This window comes from Podarcis erhardii (genome assembly GCF_964252035.2).
Source record: "Podarcis erhardii genome assembly, chromosome: 10".
Lineage (NCBI taxonomy): Eukaryota > Metazoa > Chordata > Lepidosauria > Squamata > Lacertidae > Podarcis > Podarcis erhardii.
In genome coordinates, this window is record NC_138500.1 from 34,650,037 (window position 1) to 34,668,607 (window position 18,571).

The 18,571-nt window shown below is 42.5% G+C and overlaps 2 protein-coding genes across 8 annotated transcripts in view; one reads left to right on the forward strand and one right to left on the reverse strand.

Annotated features, from left to right (window-relative positions):
- Positions 1 to 1,317: 1,317 nt before the first annotated feature.
- On the forward strand, positions 1,318 to 11,930 carry LOC309351596 (uncharacterized protein). 2 transcript variants are annotated; one of them, XM_081879370.1, is made up of 5 exons: positions 1,318 to 1,743; positions 4,411 to 4,599; positions 4,836 to 4,992; positions 9,412 to 9,594; positions 11,607 to 11,930. In XM_081879370.1, the coding sequence occupies exons 1-5, from the start codon at positions 1,566 to 1,568 to the stop codon at positions 11,860 to 11,862; spliced, it is 963 nt and encodes a 320-aa protein (XP_081735496.1). In that variant the 5' UTR covers positions 1,318 to 1,565; the 3' UTR covers positions 11,863 to 11,930. The 2 variants fall into 2 exon arrangements, with proteins under 2 accessions (XP_081735496.1, XP_081735497.1); XM_081879371.1 differs by lacking the exon at positions 9,412 to 9,594.
- A 5,042-nt stretch (positions 11,931 to 16,972) lies between these two features.
- Positions 16,973 to 18,571, reverse strand: part of CNOT4 (CCR4-NOT transcription complex subunit 4) — a 53,679-nt gene continuing 52,080 nt past the window's right edge. For 4 of the 6 annotated variants that reach the window (XM_081878619.1, XM_081878618.1, XM_081878622.1 and 1 more), the window contains one exon: positions 16,973 to 18,341. In XM_081878619.1, coding sequence (XP_081734745.1) covers positions 18,040 to 18,341 — 302 coding nt within the window. In that variant the 3' untranslated portion in view covers positions 16,973 to 18,039. The remainder of the gene's footprint in view (positions 18,342 to 18,571) is intronic. The other 2 variants (XM_081878621.1, XM_081878623.1) reach the window with 1 other exon arrangement.

The window sequence follows — 18,571 nt, forward strand, 5'->3', positions numbered from 1 at the left end:
TCAGACACACACTTCCGTGCCGTGTCTCAATCCTAGAAGAAAACAGATCCCAGTGCTAAACCCTTGATTCACTTTAAGCAAAAACTTCCTGGAATTCCTTCACTTCCTTCTCCTTCTGCTGCCCCACCTCTGTGAATCATGGGGGAGCAAAGTCGTCAGCATGCTCATTGTGGCAGCCAGCTGCAGCTTCGAACAGGCCAGGAGGCTCCACTCCATCACAGCCAGATGTTATGCATGTAAGGAAGCGCCCTAGAAAAAGAGGATAATAGAATCGTAGAATCGGAAGGGACCTCGAGAGTAACCTAGTCCAACCACCACCCCCGCGGCTGATGAAGGATACTCATTGCTACTGCACCCCTGAAATGTCAGGGGGCCCATCCAGTCTTCACTTTAAAACCTCTAACAAAAATAGAGTCCAATGCATCCTGAGGCCGTCTGTCCCACTGTCAAACAAGCTTGAGCTGCCAGGAAGTTCTTCCTAATGCTAAGCTGAAATCCACTTGCAATTTGAACCCACTGATTCAGGCCCTACCTTGTGGAGCAACAGAATGCAATAGCGATGGCTTCTTCACCTGGCTGGTTTCTAGCACACCCAAACATGCATAGCATGGCAACCTGGCTATTTGTCAGAAGAGCATCCCTTCCCCCCCCCCTCTCTCTCTCTCACACACACACATTTATGCTTATTGAAATTTTTGAGAACAAAAAAAAAAACACCACCAGAGAACAAACAAACAAATGGTCACACATGATACACTGACAGAGAAAGGAAAGAAGCAAAGCAAATACTTGCAGAAAGGCCATCCATTTGCCTCCCTGCAATCCACAGTGAAGTAATTATAGTTATGGCATTAACACTCCTTATATGCAGAGAAGTCATTACAGACAGTGGCGTAGCGTGGGTTGTCAGCACCCGGGGCAAGGCAAGTAATTTGCGCCCCCTAACCTGTGGATTTGCGCCCCCTAACCCTAACCCTAACCCCCAGATGTTGTGCCCGGTGCGGCCGCCCCCCCTGCACCCCCCACGCTACGCCACTGATTACAGATGACTTATCTTGAATTAGAGCACCAGCACTATTTAGCATGTATAAGAGGCCTCCCAAAGGCTTTGCATGCAAACTGTATTCATCTTTACTTTTATTAGCCCTGATTTCCCCATAGGAGAAACTGGTCACTGAGCCAACACTGGAACAGGATATCATTATATTTTATCTTTGGGGGGGGGGAGCATGCAAGAAAAAATGAGTGTACATGCATAATGAGGGCAGAGGAAAACAATTCAAAGAGATATTTGTGTGTGTGTGTGTGTGTGAGAGAGAGAGAGAGAGAGAGAGAGAGAGAGAGAGAGAGAGAGAGAGAGAAATAGGTTCCTTCAGTCTTGTAAGATTTGGTGAAATGGCAGCTGGTCTCTGGGGAACAAACAGGCTTTCCTCCTCAAGGCTTAAAGACCTCAAATCCAGCTTACTGCTGCCAGGTCAGATTTTGAGTGAAGAAGGGGAAAACATGCACACACACATTCAATAATCTTGGGAGAACTCCAGGATGCCACAGCAAAGCCTCAAGATATGAAGAAGCAACCATCCCAGGAACACGCAGCCCTCTGCCTACTAGCCTGGAGTTGCCTAGAGTTTACCTTGAGTGAAGCTCTGGAACCCTTGACCACCATCCCTGCAGAGGAAGCTGGTGTAAAGAACTTTCTTAGAGATGCTGGAAATGGGACCATTGTTCAAGGCAACCTTTCAGGTACTCTGAAACGTCTTGTGTTTAAGTGTGTGTTTGTGTCCTCAGATCTTCAGCCAGAAGTCACATCTTGTGTGTCTAATATGTACAACTTGCTATCGAAAGGGTATTCTTCCTACCATCGCTCAAGGGGCATATACTAGGTCACTCATTACTTGCCCCTTAGCATCCCGGTTTAACCACTTGGTCATATTAACTGCTACAAAAACCACAACGTTAACTCTTAAGCACCACTGAGGATCAAAGCTATGAATTTTTTCTCACAGACTCATTGGACACATATAAGTGGTATGAAGAATTTAACCTACTTTAGTGCATATAAATGCTGAGGGATGTGGTGGCAATTATTCTGTGCTAGTAAATGTCAAGTACAAGTGTGTTGTTTTATAAGCTTGGTGCAAATTCACTAGGAAGCACACTATGGCATCTTCAACTAAGATCTTGATCCACATATGTTCTAGATGTTCTTTGAATTTCCTTCTCTTTTTTGAGCAAAAATATTTCTTTTATACTGTGCATCATTACATCTTCTCCCCTCCTGGGGGTGGGGATATTGGTAGTTTGATAAACTTTTTGGGAGGAGCAGAGCTGGTACCAAGGGGATAACATTATCTTAGGAGGAAAACCTAGGATTTGTGATTTTAGTTGTTTTCTCTGTAAGGCAATTGCAGGGAAAGGGGGCACTTAGTGGGGAATTGGTGAACAGGTCCCTCTCTATCCCTTGCACTACACATAGCATGTTTATTTATTTAAAAACTGTTTATTGAAGTGTTTTTAGAGGATTTTTAAAGATCAGCAAAGTATAATAGAACGGCATAAAAACTATAAAGGAGTAGGCACAAATATGTTGTCCACATTAGAATGAAATCAACGCACAATGTAGAAACATGTCCAGTCCAAAATTGATGAGAGGTGTATATTTATATTGATGAATTGTTCTTAATGAATGCAATGAATGGAAACAATTACATGTTAAAGATACCTGATTTAGAGAAGCCATTGATCACACAGTCCTGGTACTTCACTTATGCCACTGGAGAACAGCCCTAAACCCTATTGAATCCTGCTGCCTCCAGTGTTGCAGTTACTGTTATGAGGTATGTCTGGTTGAAAAGGCTTGTGATTGGGAGACAAATAATCTGTATTATTTTGTTAATATTGTATGCCTGAGTCCATCAGACTGCTCTACCACAAGCTTTGAGGTCCAAGCTTTCTCCAACTCCAAAGTGAAGGAAGTTTATGCTGTGAGCCTCCCTGGGATCTATGAGAATGGGGCAGTAAACAAATTTAACAAACAAACAAACAAACAAACAAACAAGCCTTAGAAGTCGCAGGTGCTTCTGATGCACTAATTTTAATGTGGACTGAGATGAACTCTAGGCAAATTTACCTTCATGGCATATCTTTGCCAAATTTTCTTCTGGTCATCTTCAGAGATATGGCTGTCTATGTCTCTTTCCCAAACTAACCATGACCTCTCAGTAGAGACAAACAAGTAGCCTAGCAAAAGGATGTCAGTTTGAGAAATTAAGCAGTTAGCCTTAGGTGAGCTGTTTACCACTACATTTTCAAAGCCAGCCAGTTCCGTTGTTTTAGACTGCAATCCTACACACACTTACCTGGGAGCAAATTCTATTGAACTTAGTAGGACTTACTTCTGAGTAGACACAGGGAATTCTGTTGTCCCAGTTACACTGGATGCCAAATCTGTACTTACTGCTTAGTTTCCAGCCTGAAGGAATTTGCTAACCCTCTTATGAGCGCTGAACCATACTTACCCTCAAGAGGCAGCAAGTACAATAATGAAAAACCAGCATTTTCCTGGGAACACTTCAGACCTTACCATGTGCCCTGATTTCCTTCCCTTGCTTTAAAATGTGGCGTATGGAGAAAAGAGATGGAATGCACAAATGCAATACATCTGGCTTTGCTTATCATAGTATGGACAGTTTGCACAGCTGTACAATACAAAACACCCACTTTTTTCAGGGAGTACCCTTCTTTCATACATACAGTTCAACATGAGAAGCACCAAGTTATAAGAGCCACTTTCCTTAGTCTGATTCAAAAACCTATCTAACCCAGCATAAAGTTTACCAGAGCAGCCAATCAGATACAGTGGTACCTCAGGTTACATACGCTTCAGGTTACATACACTTCAGGTTACAGACTCCGCTAACCCAGAAATACAGTAGTGCTTCAGGTTAAGAACTTTGCTTCAGGATAAGAACAGAAATTGTGCTCCGGCGGCGCGGCGGCAGCAGGAGGCCCCATTAGCTAAACCTGGTACCTCAGGTTAAGAACAGTTTCAGATTAAGAACGGACCTCCAGAACGAATTAAGTACTTAACCCGAGGTACCACTGTACACAAGAGGGCAACAGCCGTCTCCCACTGTTGTTCCCCAGCTACCAGCATTCAAGGCACGCTGCCTCTGATCCTGGTTCTGGGCATGTAGCCATCATGACTAGTGGTCACTGGTAGCCTCATCCTCCATCAATTCACCCTCTTCTGATGCCATCACATTACAGAAGCTCCCATGCAGACAAAAGCTGCTGCTGCGCAAGTCACTTTGCAGAACCTCATTTGCAGACCTGAGCTGCCAACGCCATTGATTCGTACAGATGTGTTCTTCAGATAACCCATATTTAGTTTCCCTGTGTCTGTTGCAGCTCAGTGCACAGCTCTCCTCCCTCCAAGCTATGGGTTTTATTATACCGAAGAGGGCTCTGGCAGCTCCCTGGGTTCAGTGGTCACATACTGGTGCAAAGATGGCTATCAGCTTGTGGGCAAACGAAAACTGACCTGTTTGCTAGAAGGAAGCATCTTTTACTGGAGTCACGCCCCACCTCACTGTGAAGGTAAGCTACTGGTTAAACTTTTTTTCTGAATTGCTGGGCTTTGTATGAACAGAATATTGCGCTGTTCAAATGTGGATCAAGAAAGTATGCATCTTTTCAGATCAATCTCTCCGCAAAAATAAAGATTCTAAATGGAAAAACTAAGGAGTGAACTGGCAATATTCCAGGTGCCCTTTAGTTAATGCCATTTACAGCGTGTGACTTATAACAAGCATGCTTTGTTTTTGTCACCTTAGTGATCCCAAAGCCCCTGGACAAAGGGTTCCGGGTGGCAGTAATCGCCTCTCTCATCAGTGGAGTGATCATTGTTACCATGTCAATCTCCTTTGCTGTTTGTTGCCTGCAAGACAGGATGTTGAGGGCAAATGAACAAAGCAGTGACACCAGAGGAGGGTAAGTATTGAATAGATTCCGCCTGTAACCTCAGTCAGGCCCATTCACCACCATAATTAGGCTCTCAAGTGAGAAGTGGCTCCACCACTAAGGCTGTTTGATGAGAAATGGCCAGATATCCAAGAATGAGCCAAACAAATTGAAGAAAGGAGTGCTGTTTAGCCCTCAGTCTCCTTTCAATTCGGATTGGCAATGTTTCTATTAGAGCCCATTGAAAAATCTCCATGCAGGTAATAGGTACAACTTTCTTATTAGACTTTTATCAACCTATAGAGAGTGGGAAACACCCGTGTAGTTCCTGCCATCCTCTCCCTGACGACTGGTTGGGAAGTTGGGGTGCAACAACATATTGAGGGCACCACATTGACTATCCCTGAGAGGGAGACATGTTTGTTTCTTAAGCATCTGCCTGTTCCACTGAGTGCGCTGGGAATATTATGTTTTCAGTGTGAAGTCTTTTAGCTCTGGAAACTGTGGCTATGGAAGTTGCATTCTGTCAGTAACTTTCCCCACGAGCATGCCAAGATCCTCCGAGAAACTCGTACAGTGGTACCTTGGGTTAAGAACTTAATTTGTTCTGGAGGTCCGTTCTTAACCTGAAACTGTTCTTAACCTGAGGTACCACTTTAGCTAATGGGACCTCCCGCCACTGCCGCGTGATTTCCGCGTGATTTCTTCATCCTGAAGTAAAGTTCTTAACCTGAGGTACTATATCTGGGTTAGCGGAGCCTGTAAACTAAAGCGTCTGTAACCCGAGGTACCACTGTAATTTGCCCCTTCAGATTGGCTCTTTCTTGGCCCCAAAGCAGCAAGATGGGAAGTAGCTATTCTTACAGCACCCATTTTCCTCTCATCTGTGCCCTGCAGTCTCTCTAAGGAGGAAAACACAAATTTGTCAGGGGCAGGTGTGCATGTATATATATATATATATATATATATATATATATATATATATATATTCTGTGTGTGTGTGTGTGTGTGTGTGTATATATATATATATATATATATATATATATATATATTCTGATTGCTTTCTTGGATACCTCTGGTTAGGTTCATTCATCCAACTCCTGATCCTCAACAGTTTATTAAAATTAACTCCCCTCCTCTTTCAAAGGAGCAAAATTTGGCACAGATGGTTCTCTCTTTTCCCATTCAATACTCACAACAGTGACTGGGGCACCTCTTCCATATCTCCCCCATTAATTGTGCCCTTGCACCCTTTGATTGTTGCTTCTGAGGGAATCCGCTGCTTTCCCGTTCCATTGGCATATCCCCAGAAGAAAGCGCTCCATACTTAAATTGGGTAAGCATTATGTGTATGTACATGTCATGGCATGGCATGGCAGGAATGCATGGGAACATTAGGAAAGATGGTGGCAGAAACTTGGTTGAGTAATCATTGGCAGCTATAGGAGCTCAGGAAAGGGAGCAAGTCTGGGGATCAGATTGGCTTGTTGGGTTATTTGAAAAACAGTGCATTCGGCAAGAACAATATTTGTGGCAGGGAGTCTCAAGGGTGGTGGCTGATGAATTCAGCAGCCAACCACCAGGTGTTTCCAGAGCCTACACCCTCATTTACATTTTGAGGTCCAGCTTCATGAGCTATTTTACCATTCCAGGGATTCAAAGCAGTTTGATCAGTTGCAAGGGCCCCACATCCCCTCCTACACTTTTTCCAGACTTAGGGAGAGGAAGGGGCGGGGCTGGGCCTCATCCAAGAACACGTATCTTTGGGTTTTGGGTAGGCTGTGAAAATCAAGTTCCCTTTCTGCAACCAACAAAGTTGGATCCAGTGCAATAGGCTTTCGGGAGGACATTTATTTAAGCATTTGTCCAGCGTATTATGGCGCGTATAGAATGAAGCTCCCCCTGCTGGTTAAGAAACAGAGTCCATATGGATTTGCCATATGGATTAGGAGTATTAGAGCAGCACCACACTGCTCTTGGCTTCCTATCCCACCTTTATGGGCATAAATCCCACTAAGTACAGTAGACTTCCTTCTGAGAAAATATATATAGTCCTTGTTGGTTATATGTTCCCCATGAGACAGCTATATAAATGTACAACCATCAAAATATACCATTCAAGTGCTTACCCTTTTCCTGAATACTATGCATGTATGCTCTAATAGACTCAGTCACTGCGCCAGTGTAACACCTCTGGTTCCTCCCTGTAGTTTGTTTGTAGTATTCACAGAGAAGGGTCTCATATTAACCAAACCCATCACATCTCTGGTAGAATGAGGTATTTGCAAAGGATATATATACAGAGAGAGAGAGCGTGAGTCATGGCAAGAATGTTGTGCTCTATTTTCTGTCGTGGATGCTTTAGCTGAGAATCCTGTATTCCAGGGGGTTGTACTAAATGACCTTTGAGGTCCCTTCCAAGTCTACAATTCTATGATTTCAGCAGCCTTAAAAACACTAAGGGCAGTATTCAAATATATATTTTCTGCACTAGCACAAGATTCCCCGCTCTCCTTCCTCTGCACACACTCTGCGCTCAGTGGAGGAGGTGGGGGGTGGAGAACAGGTGGGGGTGTGGCTGGTGCGTGTCCCGGGGGCGTGGCGCCCAGTGCGGGGGGGGGGAACTGCGCTGCCGCCGCACCCCTCTTCCTCCGCCAGTGTCTGCGCTGTCCTCAAATCTTCTCCAGCGGGGTTGGGGGAATCCCCATAACAGGTTTGGTGGGAGGAAGGAAAGGGGGAGAATGTTCCTTTGTGCAAGGAGAAAACTTTGCACTGATGGAATGTTCTCTTTAGTGCTGTATTGAATATGACCGTAAGCCTGGGAGAATTCTAGATTCTGTTGTAGTTCCATTGCTACTCTCAATCACTGGTTCTTTTTCTCTTGCATTGCAAAGTGTTACACCATGAGAAGGGTGCATTTTATCGTATATTTCTCCTGCATCAAACTTCTTCTGAGTTACTGAGCAAATTACTAAGCTAGTGCTGCCATCTGCAGGCCAATGGGTCAAATCAAAAACCTTCTCTAATTTGAAGATGGGTTAGCAGGGGCTGATGGGAAATGTGGTCCAAAACAGCAGGTAGGCACTAGGCAGGTGAAGGCAGGGCCAGGTGGTAGACAATTCAGCTTTATGTTGTTGTTTCCTGTACCACAAGAGGAGCAAACCAAAAGTCACACACTCCGAACTATAATCCCCGCACTGAGAGATCTGTGAAAGTCACACCCCCCCCCCCGCCAAAATACATACGTGAATACAGAATGACTAAACATCAGGAAGAACTTTCTGACAGTAAGAGCTGTTTAACAGTGAAACAGGCTCCCTCAGAATATGGTGGACTCACTTTCATTGGAGGTTTTAAGCAGAAGTTGGATGGCCATCTGTCAGGGATGCACTAGTTGAGATTCCTGCATTGCAGAGGGTTGGGTTTGATGACTCTTAGGATCCCTTCCAACTCTACGATTCTATGACAGAAATGGTGTAAAAGTGAAGGACTGGAATATGCTGTTGCCTAAGCACACAGCGTCAACTGCTTGCTGTCAGACATGGTATAGATTTAAAGACTGCTTTTGTGTTTTTACTACATTTCATAAATTGGGGGTCTCCAAATACTTTCTCATTCGCTGACAGAACTCATAGCAAGGCCTGAAGGAAGCCATTTCCCACCTAAAGGGAAAACATGGGGGTGTTTGTTTGTTTGTTCAACAACTCAGTTGTTTACACCCACCAATCTGTCACTTCTTTCTAATTAATTGTAATTTTTTGGCATCTGCATTGCAGTTTTGCATTTGCCTGCGTGTGTTCAAATTCTACGGGGCAGAAAAATCTCACTAGCCGTTTTGTGAAAGCAAACACTAAAGTAGTATTGAAAAAGGATATCCAGGGACCTTCTTGTGCAGCAAACGTTGCCATATTGTTAAATCAGCCCTGCTTTAGTAGATGATTGCACAAGCTTCCTCTGGTTTAGTAGAAGTGATAAAGATATACCTCATATCCCAAATGGACTTTTCTATTTTAGATGTACCACTGGGGGAAGGCATCCATTTGGGGGGAAAACCAGACTAGCAGGATTTTCCAAACAAAACTCCACTTTGAAAGAACCAATTAAATGTCCCACCACAAAAACCCCTCTTAGGAGCTTAATGTTGTTAAATAGACTCTGAAGCCTGATTACATCATAGCAAAGGAAGGAAACCTTTTGTTTTCATTTATTCACTCTTCTGGAAAGGACATTTTAACAAGAAAAACATTTCAGTGATGGTATTGATATCCAACTGAAGGAAAGGGCTAGAATCTGCAGGACAGGCACCTGAAAGAACAGGATGCAGGATGCTAAACGGGCCACTGGCCTGATCCAGCAACCTCTCCTGACCTGAAATATATGTTGCCATTGTAAACGTAGTGAATACCTTGATAAACTAGAACAAATGTAGCACATTTTCTCATATTCCAGGCAACGACCGAGAAGGAAATTCAAAGTTGGGAGAGGAAACTCAGCTAAACAGGAGATGGGGAAGAGCAGGACTCGTTTTGGGAAAATGAAGCACAATCGCAGGCTTCAATATCGCACCTCTGCCCTCTACAGTTGCGCGTACCCTGGGGCTCTGGCAGGATGCAGTAACCAGGGATTCCAAAGGTATTCCATGCCTGTACCCTGCAGTCAATTCTCCCCCTTAGGGTGGCCGCGGGCTCCACTTACAGAGCACAGCTGTCTATTTGGAGGGCTGGCAGTAAACCATCTGATGGGCTGTCTGGTCTCAACCTGGTTTAAGAATGAAGAACCATAAGAAGGGAGGACAGGATCCAGCCCCTACACAGCAGGACGCAAACAGGTCGCCTAGCCAGGCTTTCCTAGTACAGTATGGTGAGCTGGAGTGTGCTTGTGCGTGCACACATGGACATTTCGTGCAAACATTGGCTGACTTTTGTGGGAGTGCATTTCATTTTAGTGGGGGGTGGGATGTAATATACAAGTGTTTACCCTATCTTGCCTAGAAGCTTACACTGCATTAGTGAAACTGCTCTGCATGTTGAAAGCTACTATCACCAATTGATGCTGTACTCACTCCCCTTCCTTTATCCACCACAAAGCATTACAATCCTAATACGAGTCCCTCTTGGATCTACTAAGGACTCCTTCACTCAGCCCAGGCCTGTCTCTACTGTATTTTCTCAAGTAGACAAGTTTAAACTATCTGACCTGCTGAAGTTTTTCAAACCTTGTCTTGTATTACCATATTGATGTAGAAAAGAAATGCGAATTAAAATTTCAGAAAACAATCTTCGGCAGTTGTTCATTCTAGAGACTGACCATGAAGGAATCAAGTGATAGGATTAAGATCTTGAAAGTAGGTGTTCTTCCTAGTCTTTGTCCAATATTTAAGATCCTTCCATGGGAGATATCAATGAGAATATTATTACTTTAATTCTATTCCAAATTATCAGAAGCAAGTTATGCCTTTGACTTTCTTTTCTCCAGACCATGGTTGGTATAACTCAAAGAAAATTCTTCTTCCATCTAAATCCAAGTGACTGTTCTTGCCTTATCCAAGAAATCATTGCTTAAAAGGATGGGTTGTTTGGTAACTAGTCCACAGCTGGAGCACTGCTAGCTGAAACAACTCTTTAATGTTTGACATAATTCAGTGCATGCTAAACTGTAACCAGATTTGTTAAACATTTCAGGGTTGTTTAAAAAAGAGAGAGAGAGATATTTCCTTGCATATAGACACAGAAAGACAGATAGACAAGTTCTGTCTCAGTCTTGCACAGAAGATGAAGAGGAGCATATTGGCTTAAACCTTCTATGACTGCTGAGGGCTCTTCAGTTATCATAACCCTCAAATTATATTGTAAAAAGCTACTTTTCTTGTAATTTCACCTATTCACTGTTCAGCTGTATTGCGAGGGACCTATTATACAGAAGGGTGCTCTCAGGAGGATTTGAGAGTGCCTGGCACAATAGCCAGGAAATCTTATGGGAACAGTGTTGATCCCTGTTTACCCACAGCACACAGACCAACAATATCAACAAATGGGGCACAGCTAAAATTATATAAAATCAGTTAAATCATGCCAAGCTCCCAATACTAAAAGCACTTCTTATTTTGAGCTACATAGCTGGAAAAGCAGCTATCTAGGATATGGCATGGCTTGATCCTCTTCTCTGTATGTCTTAACCAAGGTTTTGAATATGTAGGAGGGATTCACCAGATGAGAGTAAGGGGATCCTTCCAGATGTTGTAGGACTCCAACTCCCACCAGCCGCAGCTGGTACAGCCAAGGGCGAGGGATGATGAGAGGTGAAGTCCAACATCTGGAGGACTAAAGCACAGTGCTGAGAACACCAAGCTGGCAGGTTCGATTCTCATATGGGACAGATGCATATTCCTGCATTGCAGGACTAGATGATCCGCAGGGTCCCTTCCAACTCTACGATTCTATGATCCACACAGCAGGTGATTCAAATGTTCTTCTAAGCAGCAAATGACACTTTCACAGACTGGAGAGAGTGAAATTCATAATGTCACAAAAGCATGATCATTATGTTCCAGTGGCCCTTTAGTCTTAGAACATTTTGTTCAGAGCGATTTTGATTACTGCCCAACACCTCTCACCATCTCTTTTACTGTGTTCCATTTCTAATAGGAGCCAGGAGAATCTGCAGAAATGGGCACCGCAAAGCTTATGCTCCGAAATCCACATCTTCCCGCAGGTTGTTCTGAAGCCAGGAACTGCCCCATCTGCCTCGATGTTCGTTCATTTGCTTCAGAAACCAGGAGACGCCCCCTTGAATGTGAAACCTTGCCATCGCAATCTCCCCCAAGCCTTGCCTTCTGTTTATTACAGAAGATCTGAAGGACTGAACCCTTTGAATAAGACAGCACTTTGGAATCCGAGATAAATCGCTTTGTAATGAACCAACAGCAATGCACTCATGGAAGTTTGTGGGAACTGACTTCTTGCTCTTTTATCGCAATCTGTCATTATAGGTCAGTTTATGTAAAACACAATAGAGAAAACATGTATAATCTGAAGCATGCAACCCTATGATATAGGCTGCTTGTTCAAAATTGAAACATACTACTGAAAATGTACCATCTATTCGGGTAACAGTGGGAGCTCTAAAAAGGAAAATGAGTTTTAACATTTATTTTATTTCAAGGCATAGGTTCATAGTACTATTATTTAGTAAAGTGTTTCTTCTGTAGCCAGGTGGACAACTTGACAGAATAAAGCCACAACCTTTTATGTCATCTCTAGTCTTATTCACTGAGGAAGTAGGAAACAGATTGAATGTTATTTCTCCACAGAATACATGACTAGATCTACAGAATTCCTATACAAAGTGATTTATTGAGAAGTAATACCACGGGGCAGTATGCAACTAAATACTTCTCCTAGTGCAAGCACGTCTGACTGGGCAATGGAAGTTCATCTTCTTCTCCTTCCGCTGTGTACCCCCTAAATATGTACAGTGGTACCTTGGAAGTCGAATGGAATCTGTTCCGGAACTCCGTTCGGAAAACATTGGCTCCTGCAGCCAATTGGAAGCTGCGTCGGATGGTCAGGTTCCAAAGAACGTTCACAAACCGGAAGACTCACTTCCAGGTTTGTGGCATTTGGGAGCCCAAACAGTGAACTCGCAAGGCATTTGGGATCCAAGGTACAACTGTATTGGAGACCGGATTTATGGGGTACAAAAGGGGCAAATGGAGATGGGAGAGTGAGGGGCAATTCTGTTGCATAGTTAAAAGTGAAAAACTATAGCTGCCCTGTTTAGCTTGATACCACTCGATGGTTTAGTAATACCGGTGACTGCAAGCCATATGACAAACACAAGATGTGTCTAAGTTCAGACATACTCATTCTTAGATTTGTGACCAGCAACAGGTTAAGTGGTATTATTACGCCTCAGTTGCTAGTTTCTCTTGATATCTGGCTTCTCAGTCACTTACATTATGCTGGGATTATGTTGTCTCACCTGGCGCATACAAGTGAGGCCACTCCTAGGGATCCTGACAACATTGCTGCAGATATGCATCAGCATCTGGGCTGCCCCACAGAATTGTCACCACCAAGGGAACTCTGAGACTGATTAGTACTTTATCTTCTGCCTTCCTCCTCCCAAAAATGAATGTAAAAACTGGGGCTCAAGGGTGCTACAAGGGAACTGCACATACCAAAATGCTGCCAAACCTTGTAATTCCATACTCCCATAAAATGGGGCATGTCATTGATTTCCTCTCCCCACCCTCAGCAAAACAACATAACTAGCCAAGTAAACCATAAAAAGAAACCAGGGAGGGGTGTCTACAAATTTGCACAAAACCAGATAGCTGTGTTGGTCTATTGGAGGCAAAACCAAAAGACACAGAAGCTACCTTATTTAGGATCAACCAAAATATCAAACTCATAAGTAGTATTTCAAGTTCTCCAGATCTCTTATTCAGGCGGGAATTTTAAATAAAAGGGTGGGGAGGAGAAAATGTAGGGCAAATTGTTATGGCCCAAAGTCATAAGATGGGGACAGGAAAAGACGTACAGACAGATTAGTTTCTGCTATGTATTGATTCAGGCTGCACCAAGGACAACTGGGAGAAAGTGGTAATAATGACTGTGGCCCAGTGACATTTCACTAAAAGCAGAAACGTAACTGGTATAAGAATTAGCGTGGTACCTTGCCACATCCTCAAGGAAAGTCCCTATTGAGATCATCTGCTAAAGAAGGGGTGGGGACATTATCACCCTCTAGATGTTGGTGAACAACAACTCCCATCATCCCTGAGCATCCCTTAGCATTCCTAAGCAGTGCACACGAAAATGAACCATACACAAAACAAATTCAACCAGCAAAAACCTGAACACTTATGATGCCCGCTGTAAAAAGAAAGTCTTTGTTACATGTCTGAAGTTCAGTAAGGAGCGTGTCTTTCTAATCTCAGTAGGGAGAGGCTGCCAAAGCTTGCACTGACAACGCTCAATGTTTGCTGTGTTGTGCTTACTGGGGCTAAATGGAGTTTTAGTTCAGCAACATTAGGAGGGCCAAAAGTATCCCACTCCTTAACTAGAGATCACTTAAAACCAGAGATGGTAATAATGGTAATGTATTTATATTCAAGATGATGGATCTGATTGGGTACATTTGCTAGAGTTAGAAAAACTGCATTTGAGACACACAGTCCAAGACATCCCTATTGCTGGAGAATACAGTGGTGCCCCGCAAGACGAACGCCTCGCAAGACGGAAAACCCGCTAGACGAAAGGGTTTTCCGTTTTGGAGGCGCTTCGCAAAATGAATTTCCCTATGGGCTTGCTTTGCAAGACGAAATGTCTTGCGAGTTCCTGCGGGGGTTTTTCCCCTTTTCCCCCCTTTTCCTAAGCCGCTAAGCCGCTTATCAGCTGTTCCGCTGATAAGCCGCTTAACAGCTGATCGCTAAAAGCCGCTAAACCGCTAATAGCGCTAATCCGCTAAGCTGTCAATGGGCTTGCTTCGCAAGACGAAAAAACCGCTATACGAAGAGCCTAACGGAACGGATTAATTTCATCTTGCGAGGCACCACTGTACAGCACCTCACTAGCAGCAAGCTCAGAGCAAGTTTAAACACAGAGAGAATCCAGGCGTGTGGAGAGCCTTCCTTTCACACACTTCAACTGGCAGGGGAGAAGGCGATTTTCAACAGCAACTTGGAACTTATCTACATTTGCCGAATGCAAGCTATATACAACACATGAAGCAACCTTTTGTGAGGAGTCACATCTACACAAAGTGACTAAGCATTTGCCTTAGGCAGCAAAAATTATCTAGGATGCAGCTGAATAGGTCCCTGCATGTCAACCCTTTCAGACACAGAATTTGAAATTCTGAAATTCACATTATATTAATGCAATAGAATGTTTATCATTTATGTTAACACATTTCACTTGGTTACTTTTTAATCTCTGGACCCAGAAAACAACTCGTACCAAACCATGCATTGCGAGCAACAAGTGGAATTGTAGGACTTGGTTAAATACCTATATTTTCCAGAGTGATGTGGAATCCATTCATCATCTACTGGATGTACCACCATCTTGCTATAATTGTTAGGAAGAGAATGTAAACTGAACAGAAGAACTAAAACGGGTGTCATCCATTCCTTTCAAATCTATATATAGATATGCATCAAAGTCGGAGAAGATGTACATCCTAAATTTATGCATAAAGCAATAAACAAAAGCAGGGGCTAAAAAATAATAATTCTGGTAATACCAAGCAAGTCAATTGGTGTGTAAATCAACTACAGCTAAACAAACATGGAAGTTGTTATACACAGTATGTATCAAATGCTTATGCATTCATTATGCAAGGATTATTTTATATAAACTCGGTTTTCTATTAAATTCTGTTGTCAGTGCTAGTTCATTAGTAAGCTAAGATTACATGGCTTTTTCTAAGCATCTTCAATGGCTCTATGGCTGCAAGCACAAGTGACCATACTGGATAAAATGTTTTGGAATTCATGTAAAGAAAACTTGCTTTGAATATCCAGTATATTTGCTAATTATATAGATAGTAGCTTATATCAAAGCTTGAATAGGAAAGACTGTATGTGGACATTCACACACACAAAAATTTTAAGTGCCCAAATGCTTCACACATTCTCAGTAGTCTTTACAACAGGCTGAGAACTTTGAGAATTATCCCCATTATAGAAGATGGAATCAGATGCTAATGCCTAACAGCTTGTTTTAAGTCCACACAAAGTGTTTCGTGGCTGAAAATCTGATCTGAACCAGACTTTCTTTAACTTCTGGCCTGTGCTATTCAACACTGTACATGCACAGAGATAGAATACTGTATTCAAGAAAAATGTTCATAAAAATGAATGTCATTACAAAAGTTAGACCTCCTGTATATAAATTGTGTAGACCAAATTAAAAATGTAAACAACAGAAATGCCTGGGTTTTAAATGTTAACTTTTCCCAAAAAGGCACACAATATGAAAATCTTATTTGCACACGGTGAGTACATACCAACTTTAAACTTTGCCATAACTAGAGGTAGCCCTCATCTTAGAGGTGGATGATGGTGGCATGTCCTATAGAGCTCTAACTATGCTCTATGGGGCATGCCATCCTGATATAAAATATAATCCTCATAACAGAAAGGCTGGGCTGACTCCAAGGTAAGATTTCAGTCTTTAGTGAGAATTAAGTGGGTGCCTAAATGCAAGATGTATATTTTTATGTAGGATTATCAGACACATATGCAATCTCACTTTAGAATCTATGGATTAAAACAATACATAAAACTGCTTCACTCTTGCTTTCTCCTGGGGTGAAACTGGAAGCATAAAACATGGTTTATTTGGCCTTGAAACAAGCTATATAGATTCCTTGTGCTGCCTTCAAGTCCTTCCCCTTCCATCCTGCTTTCTGGGTTTGGAGAGAACCCTTTAAACAGAATTTCCTGGTTTGGAAGTTGTGGTTTAAGCAGCCTACATTATCAGACCAGGATTATGTCTGAACCAGGCTGCTGTGATGGAAGGCATTATTTTATTGTTTACAGCACAAAGGGTACACTGATTTTCTGAGCTCAAATAACCAGAAATTGAACTTTCTCCTGAATATATTAACCCTATTTCTCAGTGTATTTTAAATGCATATGTGCAGTTCCATGTAATAATCAACAGTCAGCAGTGTGCAAAAAGTGGGAATATGCAGAACATAGTCTAGTAAGTATTTTTGGTCTATGTAAGCCCCCATATGCAATATACACTAAACAATTTTGTAATCTGCTTTGGAAATTCCCCTAAATTTAAAAAACTCTGGAGACAGCATTGGCAAAAAGCAGGGTGTTAACTGAGGAAAATACAGTAAAGCTGGGCAAGATATGGCACAGAAAAGCTAACATTGGCACTAGGGCAGAAAGGGCAACAGTCCAATGGGGCATGCACAGTTTTCTGCCAAACCCATCACATGAACTGACAAAAATGAGCACAAAATCAAAGAAGGAGAACTCACAAAAAGCTGTCATCAAGTTTTCTGTTTTATTTAAGATTTTAGTTTTAATTCTGAAGAAAGAGGTACATTTCCTTGTTTTTAGTTTTAGAGTCAGGTTATAACCATGTTTAATTTTATCTGTTTCTCTTTTCCTGTCTTTCAATACTGCACAAACGTCCAGAAACTACAAGGTTAAGTAAAAGCTGCAGGCAGAGGTCGTCAAAGGTTGCGCTCCTGATGGTGATCATGTGGCCCCAATGCAGTGCTATCCCAGAGTGCCTTAATCAGGTGATTTTTTAAAGAAAAGAAAAGGAAAAAAAAGAAAGAGAGACTGACAAGGAGACAGAAAGACTGAAGTAAATATCACTCGTGTTTCAGCTGCTTATAATTATATCATGTATATGCTAGGTATTAAATCTGTGAATATTTTTAAAACATTACGTTTACTTGAAATCTAAAGCCAAAATTTTAAAATATCCCTCTGTTAAACCACTTCTTAGGAACAAGGCAACATGTCAGTTTATTTCAACAGGCAAACTGTCCTTCAACCCACTTCATGACAAATCTTACTGACAATACTGTCCCACCCTCCCAAACAGAGGGTGGGGGGCTATCTCCCTGCATACTGACACACAGAGTGCAAAATAACTGCCAGGCCACTGGTTTTTTCCCTATACCTTGAATCTCTCATTTATATTAAACTGCTTTTACATCGCTGCATTTGATTCTGAATTTTATATTATTTTCCCCTACTTGACATTTTCTGCTAGGCTAAAGTAATTCCGTGCAAAAGATTTATGAAAATAATATTTTCCTTTTTATGCACTTTTGATTTCTCTCTCTCTTTTTTCTTTGTGTGTTTAAAGAAATTTCATCAGTGTATTTCAAACACTGGCTTAGCAGAATCTTAAAATAAAATAAAATAAAGAGATATGGTTATGACCCTGTGATTGCATTGCATTTGGAGGCTGGTGGGGAAGAGTTTTGATCAGGAACTGGATTCTTCAGAAAGAAAGATGTGGAGGAGGGACCATGGGTGGGTGTAGGAAGTCTGGGTGGGGCAATTCCTGCATTTCTAATGTTTTTGAACTTTTCCTAATGACGATCCAGCGCTGAGCTCTGTAGTAGATCTGTGGGGGGTTTACTGGGGGGTCTGAAAGCTGTCTGGAAGCCTGGGGGAGGAGAGTGAAAACTGGCGGGGTTTGAAGGTGGGGAGTAAGGATTCCAACTGGCTCTGTGCAGAGGAATCTGTGTGCTGAAGGGGTTACTGTGGGGGGTCTGTGTCGGGGCAGCACTGGGGCCATCCATCTCTGTGAGAGCCTGAAGAGATTTTAGCCAGTGTGGTGGATTGTCGTCTTGAAGGGTGTCTAAACTGTTTCCAGCGGAGGCTGGGATACCTAGGAAGAAGAGAAAACATAGGAGGAGAAAGAGGTTAAGTCAGAGCAAGCAAGAATTTCAAATGTGAAGTAGGTCAGCTTAAACCTAACCAGTGGCAATGGTAAGAAAACATTATTAGTTGGTACAAAGGACTGTTATAACCGTGTTCCAGACAAAACAGTAGTTGAGCTTTCACAAGAAACATTTGCCCCTTGGAGAACTTTTCACACTTTCTACAACATTTGTCCAG